General features: G+C 43.0%; 1 protein-coding gene across 1 annotated transcript; it reads right to left on the bottom strand.

Moving 5' to 3' along the window:
• Window positions 1–3,945: 3,945 nt before the first annotated feature.
• On the bottom strand, window positions 3,946–7,297 carry evx1 (even-skipped homeobox 1). Its single transcript, XM_038725417.1, has 3 exons — window positions 6,895–7,297; window positions 5,681–5,916; window positions 3,946–5,149 (listed from the first exon to the last, which is right to left on the bottom strand). Exons 1-3 carry the CDS (start codon window positions 7,256–7,258, stop codon window positions 4,622–4,624), a joined length of 1,128 nt encoding a protein of 375 aa, XP_038581345.1. The 5' UTR covers window positions 7,259–7,297; the 3' UTR covers window positions 3,946–4,621.
• Window positions 7,298–7,834: the final 537 nt, after the last annotated feature.

The raw sequence follows: 7,834 nt of genomic DNA, 5'->3' as shown, positions 1-7,834 counted from the left end.
TGTTCCTGCAAGGGATGGGCTGAGACAGAAGGTTCTCAACTTCATTTGTTCCTAGCTGAATTTCTCCATCTTGAAAAAATGTCCTAAAACTTTAATATACACTAGATTCCATGCTAAGCTAGGCTATATGTTTTCTTATGCTGTATTGTATCTTTATAATTGGAGGCTCTATTACCTTAAAAAAAAATCATTGCCCAAGCCCACTGATTGAATTAGCAAGCATATGTTCTATACCTAAAGGATTAATTGTACAAAAGATGTTGATTTTCAATTTTTATTGAACACTGACACGTTCGTTTCTTTAGTGCTAGGAAGGAGGCAGATGGTGACTGGCCATTTCTTCATTTTAAATATAAAGCGTAGGCCTATCCCTTTATTTTCGAAAAAGAGTGAGCTTATAAAGAAAGAAAAACAAATGGTTATTCAAATTGGTTATAAATACTCACCTCTTCTGTGTTCCCATCAGCATAGTTTTAAAGGGCCACACACCTGCTTAAAAGCTCCAGGAGCAGACCATTAGTAAAGAGGGGAGTCTAGTGCAGACACAGCATGGATTTGTGTTATTATATTTTATACTGTGTGTCACTGTATCAGTTACGTGAATTTGCACTTGGGCAAATATTTATTTTGATGTAAAACATTAATATTTGGTGCGTTTTTGTAAATATGTATTCTCTTAGTGTCTATGTCCCACCTACGTGGTATTTTCCAACGTCTTACCTGCGGATCTATAAAAAGCATCGAGTTGCTCCACTTTTTCCTTTCTGTTTGAATTCCCACTTAACATCAATAGACTTACACTGAAATAAGTTAATGGTTCATCTGGTGGCCAAAATATTGTTCTGACGCGCGCGAGATTATGTGGTGGGCCTGTCAAATAAATCTCAGAGTTGCCATATTCTAAAGTTTACATATATGTAAACTTTAGAATATATTCTAAAGTTTAGAATATATTCTAAAGTTTACATATGTGTAAACTTCACATATATGTAAACTTTAGAGGGATGTATATGCTTTTGGGTATAGTTCACACTGTGACAATTAACCACTTTGTGCGGATGGGAAAGATAACTGTGAAGCAAAACAGGCATTATAGGCTGTATCTGCTCTCTTATTGAATGTTTTAAACACAGTGAAGGAACCCCAACATAAACTACATTTGTTGACACAACACAAATAGGCCTATGCATATATTTTGAATGTGCAATGTGTTTTGTTAGTCCTGCCCTCCGTTCAACGACCTGTGTCTTTTGCAGAAATATACAGCAAGGAACTCAAAACCCCAACAATGTGAGTTTATTTGGATTAAAGATGTTAATTTTCAGTCCAAATTTTAGCATGAATGCGCACAGAAACGCTGAAAACATCTTCGTCTCCACTTGATTTAAACAACTAGCCTAAATAATAGGATTTAAGAGGAGCTTTTTATATCCTGAATCCATCCTGCTCCGTTTTTCTTGTTCTTGTATGTCACATAAGCACGTAGCAGCCGGCCCATTTTCCAGCTGCATATAGCCTAGCTGTCTCCGGTGCACCGTAAATAAGGTTGATAAAGACGCCGCCGAAAACGACTTTCACGCGTCCCCCGATTGATTTAACGTGACCCCCGTTTCCAAATGATATTGGAAGCCTATTTAAACAGATGAAGGCTTAAATTGTCTTGCTTGTATGCGCATTAATCTCCCATTCATCATCATTACTGTGTGATTGGTCCGTCCACGCCTCCGCCAGCCCCTTGCGTTACGACAAGGGCCTGTAAATTAGGATGTAATCCAATTTAAACAGCGGTAGCAGCAGCCACAGATCCATTTGGTGTCTTTTTTTTGAATTGGCTGTCGGTGGACAGCTGCACTGCACCGCCCCTATCAAAATGCTTTGTGCTAGTTGTGGGAGCTGGGGAGCCCTGAGCCAATTCTCACAAATAGGATCTTATAAGGCTGATGTAATTGGTGTTATGCGCGCAATCTATGAGCCCATCATATCTTGAAGCTCAGTCATAGGCAATCTTTCAGCGATTAAATGGCATGTTGATGCTGGATTAGGCCACTGAGGATTCAGCAGTGTGGTTTACCAGTGAAGAGAGATAGAGATCCATATGCGTGGCTGGCTAAATGTGGCTGTAATTTGCCTCACTTTAATGTGTCATTTTGGCACAGTGTGACGCGGGTTTAGAAGATGATCGCATAGTGTTGCTGCTCCTGTGCATCCAAATAAAAATCAGCTCCAAGCTTTCCAGGCTGATAAAAATAACCAGACTTTTCGAGAGACTGCGCCTTTTGAATATTCAGCTAGTCTGACCGTTTCGTCTTTATTTTATGGCACCATTTTATTATGCACAAACCAAAGCCATTTTCCCGCATGACCCGTGTCCCTATCAGGCTTAAAGACACCGTCTGATAGTTTACATAAATCTGTCTTGTGGTTTCGCTCCGACTCGGGCGGCTTAAACGGTGTATTATTCCAAACATATGCATTTTAATCAGCTCGGTCACACTTACAAGAACTCCAGTTAATAAGGCCATCAATCAAATGCATGTGCGGGAGGGAGTAGGGGGAGAGAGGGGGCTCATCGGTGTGGTGTGTAGGCTATGTGTGGGTGGGTGCAGTACTGTCTGATGAACCTTTTACCTCAGAAAGCATATGTGGAGGAAGAAGAAAGTCGGACTTTAGAAGACATTTTGGTGTTAGGTTTTCCCATTTTGGGCTCAGAATTCGTGTTCACAATAAAGATCACTTGGAAATAATAATAGAATAATTTGTTAGTTCGTTAAATCCTGTAGGATTATGCTTCATCTAAAAAAAAGAGCATTTTGAATTGCAATCTTACTTGTTAAATTATAGCTGCAGTGACTCAATTGGCCAGTATTTTTGCCTGTTGGACTTGAAGGCCCACGCTAAACGCCAGCCTTTTCTTTGCACATTACTGCAGTAACGTCTGATCTCTCTCCCATCTACGGCATAGAAACACCTTTTAAAATGTGATTTGTGGGTGTCTCTGCGGGGCCAAAACGCCTCGCAGATCCTATTACGCTCAGAAAACTCTCTTAATTTGCGCAGCCCCGGTCAAACGCAGCCAATTAAGAGCCCGCTGATTGGTGGCGTGCCTCTCTGAATCATCGATCTCTTTGCATTCCCAATATCTCCAGACAACTAATTCTGTCGTGTTTTATTAAGTGGTCGGAGAGAAAAGATGAGAACCGTTAACGGAGCCCGGGGACCACTTAACTGTCACGGTCAATCTAGCGCTCCCATCAGGAGATATGGGGGCACACTGGTGTTTTTGACACCGACCGCTTGAGAACAAAATTATTGTTATTATTGGAAGGGGGGTGGGGGTGGTAGACCAATTGTGAGCATAGAAAATCCTTAACAGCCTAGAAACGAAATACAAGTAGCCTACCTGAATGGAGGAAAATTGTTTGTAGGCCTATCTGATTTTTATTCGGTTATATGGATTAAAGTATCATTTATGTAGATAGAATAATTCTCATTTATCCTGGTTCTGCGTTCTACATAGGTTCTATATAAAGGTGTTTAAACACTTACACACTTTACACACACTTCGTTGCTCCATTGATTCGTTGACAGTGTTTATTGCAAATTAGAAGTTGAGGACAACCCAGCCAAAAAAAACCTAGATCAAAACAACAAACAAACAAACAAACAAACAAAAACAACATAAAGACAAAATCAGTCACTTGTCTACTTTCTCCACAAAATGCCACTAAACTGGTGCCATTGTAGAAGTGCAAAGCCAGAGAAATATTTTAAAGGCCTAGGATATATTAATCACATTTTCATAATAAGAACTGACTCTCGTATCATTAAGGGAGAAAACAAAGTGTTTGATGGCCTTTAAAAATTTTCACTTTTATTATTATTATTATTTTTCATTTTGATTGTCCTCCCTCTCTCTCTCCATCCTCTTCTGGGACCCCCCCCCCCCCTCCTCCTCCGTCAAACCGTGCTGGCTGTAGTAATCCGTTCCCTTGGCGCCTTGTTACCTTTTGGCAGTAACGATCCCTTTCTGGTATTATCATTAATTCAGCACTCAAAATTCACCGGGTCGTACATATACATCACTTACTAATTTTACTAGCATCTGCACATTTCGGCCGGGGCCGCCTTGGAGGGCCCCGGTGTGGAGAACTGCTTTATAATGAGACGGCCACAGTCTCAACTAACAAATCCCCTTGTTAAAAAGAGAGATGGAAAACATCATTCTCGCGTAACTAACAATAGGCCTACATGTAGGTTTGGACGCGTAAAGAACAGGACAAGTAATGATAAAAAAACATAACGCTATCCATCACGTAGATTTAAACGTTATCTGGATCCCCCGCCCCCTCACACATCAAATGAATCTTCTAAAAATCAAATGTGGTTTTGTGTCCATGCCGTCATATTTCAGCCCGCTGTCCCGGCTCTGCAATGGGATTAGCTATTATTTTTCAGTAGTGGGAGATCCACTGTGCTGAAGATCTGGCTAATTATCTTGCCCCAAGTTTAAGCTGGCGTTCACTGCTTACAGGCTACCTCTTCATGCTGTTTCAGTCCTGATCATATAATATGTTAGGTTAAAAAGCTTATGGTAAAGGCTTATATAGGACACGTTTTGGTTTTATCTGGTCAGAGGCACTTCTTCCCTCTGATCTAATGTCACAGATGAGGATTTGCTGAGCACTGAAGGCGTGAAAGTGACAAAAGCGTCAGTCCTGCTAGTTGGGGAGCAAGCGAAGTCCGAGCCGGAGGGCCTGGTTGAGATACCGTTGGATTGACTGGAGTGACAGGCCAGGCAGGAACAGGGGCTTCCCCCGGGACCGAGGCCGTGGGTCGGACCCGGGTACAGGGAGGGGTGTCTGAAGGCGCACAGGAGCTCCGGCCTCTGGTAGGGGTGAGACAGCATCCGGAAACTGTCGAGGGAGCGCAGAGGGTTGGAGAAAGGGGTGGCGGCCGGAGCCGCGCCAGCTCCTACACCCAGGTGGGAGTAGTAAGGCAGCGGCAGGTGGGATGGGAAGGGGTAGGGCAGGTTCCCCGTGGCCGCCGCGTGGCTCATCATGTAGGTGTAGAAGGCCGGGTCGGCGGGGTGAGGCCACGTCATGGCCAGACGCTGGCGCTTGTCTTTCATCCTGCGGTTCTGAAACCACACCTGTGAAAGAGACACACAGAGTCAAATATTAACCACAACTACCGGTGATCCAAAGACAATAATAAAAGCATAGTTTCGCTTTTCCGCACCTGGATGGGTTACAGCGAGTTTATGCTTTTTTTTATTTTTGTTTTGGGTTTTATGTGGGATTTTACTGTAAACAAGCAATTGCAATTTGTACTTCTTATGCCAGTTGAAAATAATAATATCCTACAAACAATACAATACAAATAGCCTAATTTAAAAATCCAGGCCTCTGCTCTCAGCAAACACTTATTCTGTAGGTTTTAGTCTCTTCTCAACATTTGGTTATAAGCTATTCTTGGTGTTCGGCTGATTTTATGGGGGTTTTTTTGGGGACATTTCCTGCATATATAAAATGACCTTTCGGCATCAGTTATTTAAACACGAAACCGTTGTGCAACACTAGTTTTGATAGACCTTTATAAATACAAGCTCACAAAATGTGAGCTCGTATTCCCAGCCCGAGGCCTGATGCAGCTCTGCTCCTCTGAGACAAAGTCGTCTTACCTTGATTGTAGTTTCAGGTAGATTTAAAGCAGCCGCCAGTTCGCATCTCCGCGGCCTGGACACGTAGTTCTCCCGGTAAAATTCCTTCTCCAGCCGTGCGATCTGCTCTCTAGTGAACGCTGTCCGGTACCGGCGAATCTGATCCGCTGAATAGGACAGAGAGCCCTGACCCGGGACAATGTTACCCGGATCTGCACCAGTCTCACTCGGGTGACTCGGAGAATCCCCATTTCGACCTGAATTCGTATGCAGAATAACGAATCAGATATAATTAGCATAAACTTTAAAACACACTCATCGGAATAATTGCATTGCAATAAAATCACATTGAAACGTTTTATTTCTTTCATTCGTTTATTATTAATAAGCTGGTTTCCTAAGAGGAGGCATTCAAAGACTAGGCTAATTTTATTATTTTAGCTGCACTGTGTTTCACTTTTATTAGGGGCCCTCCTGACATAGTTCAGGTACAACTAGGCCTACCTGCTAATATTTCTGTTGTAAATATTATTTTCCAGATGTAGGCTATTGGACGGTCATTTTACTTGACAAAATTGCTGAATAATAAAGTTGTATTCTTGTCATTCGTTTGTATTCTTGCTATCCTTTTGGTTTGAGGCAAGTACAAATTATAGGCTACCTATATTTTTATATTAAGTTTAATATTTGTTCACATAATTTCGGTAGCCTGTAGGATGGGACACATTTGCAGCAAGTATTAGAGTATTAAGTATGTGCACCTAAGAAGATACCAGATAGACACTCCAGAAATTCCCATGTCTGCGGCCTCCACTTCATGTTTTTGCTTGTGGTTTACATAAAATCTTGCATTCTTCCTCATTCCGTAAATATGCGTAGACCTATAGGCTGATTTGCCGAGTGACTCATTGTCAAACTCAGAGGGGAAAATGCATCGTTAGATTGTGGGTGTCACCACAGCGTGTTTCCAGCCACAGTGGTCACTTGACAGCACAGCTGTGCAGCACCGACTGCAGTTACATTCTGTTACTGAGCCTAAACTGTATTTCATAGAGGATCTATTTCTAAATTTCGATTTAATTATGCATGTTCATATAGACAAATGATAATAACAATTTTTGTCCGAGTGTATACGGACATTTTTGAGTGGCATCAACCACGTTGGCATTCAATCAACTTCATTAGTACAGCCACAGAATATCCGCAGTGGCATGCAGCTCGTAAACATCGCCTACCTTTAGCTGTCGGGTAGTCCATGCTTTCAGGCGTGCAGCTGACATCAATTTCCTCGTAGAAGTCCGACTCCGTGTCTGAGCTGCTGCCGTCTTTGTGGAGATGATCAGTCCGGTGCCTCTCTCCGGAGGAAGATGTGCCAACTGGCCTCATTTCGGCGCACATATTCCTCCGTGCGCTTTCCTCCATCACCACCTCCGTTCTGTCCCGAGAGTAAGGCGCACCGCCGGGGCTCAAACAGCTTCTGTGACCAGGCTTTCCCTGCGGTTCTCGCACTGGGCTCCCGATGGCTCCAGACAAATTAGAGCCGCTCTTGCCAAGCTGACCTCCCTCCGCCAGCATCACCATCTCCTCTCTGCTTTCCATCACAAGTACGACTTAAAAACCTCGACTTCGCGGGAGAGTGCAAGCAGTCAAAACCAAAGGCGATGATTTTCAGGTCGGAGGGGTGTGTGTGTAGTGGTGGTGGTGGGTGGGGGGGTTGAGTCCCAAGGAGAAGGAGGAGAGGCTTCTGGAAAAGAGGGGATGCAATCCGGTCTGACCCCGAGAGAAGAGCGCTCCAGAGTGCGCAGAGGGAGCTCTGGGAGGGATCACCATTTACCCTCTCTCTCTCTCGTCCTCCAGAGCTGTCATTCTTAATAGGCCAGTCGTCATGATGGTCCCCCCTCTGATGACGACACGCATTGATTGGATATGGGTAAACAGACGGAGAAATGGCAGCGTCGAGATGGAGGTGGGGGGTGTCGTGTGGGGGGGGGGGGGGGGGTTCTCTCACTCTTGCATTTTGAACTGAGTTAAGAAAACATAGCCTATACAGATATTTAATTATTATTTAGGGTTTCAAAAAATGTACAAATAAATTTTCTAAATAAATAAATATAATTACTATGAAATTTAAACGAAAAAAAAAACAAGTTAACAATTTTATATGAACTTATATGC

This window comes from Micropterus salmoides, unplaced genomic scaffold (genome assembly GCF_014851395.1).
Source record: "Micropterus salmoides isolate LMB-PRFRI ecotype aquatic unplaced genomic scaffold, ASM1485139v1 Ms_hic_scaffold_17, whole genome shotgun sequence".
NCBI lineage: Eukaryota > Metazoa > Chordata > Actinopteri > Centrarchiformes > Centrarchidae > Micropterus > Micropterus salmoides.
This window is presented reverse-complemented; position numbering and strand designations above follow the sequence as displayed.

What these genes read in the sequence shown, in the direction of transcription:
- evx1 (XM_038725417.1), bottom strand. Translation starts at nt 7,258, where the DNA reads ATGGAAAGCAGAGAGGAGATGGTGATGCTGGCGGAGGGAGGTCAGCTT. An exon ending in GGACTACCCGACAGCTAAAG is followed by an intron (nt 5,917 to 6,894) that starts GTAGGCGATGTT and finishes ATACGAATTCAG; the next exon opens with GTCGAAATGGGGATTCTCCG. An exon ending in TACCTGAAACTACAATCAAG is followed by an intron (nt 5,150 to 5,680) that starts GTAAGACGACTT and finishes TCTCTTTCACAG; the next exon opens with GTGTGGTTTCAGAACCGCAG.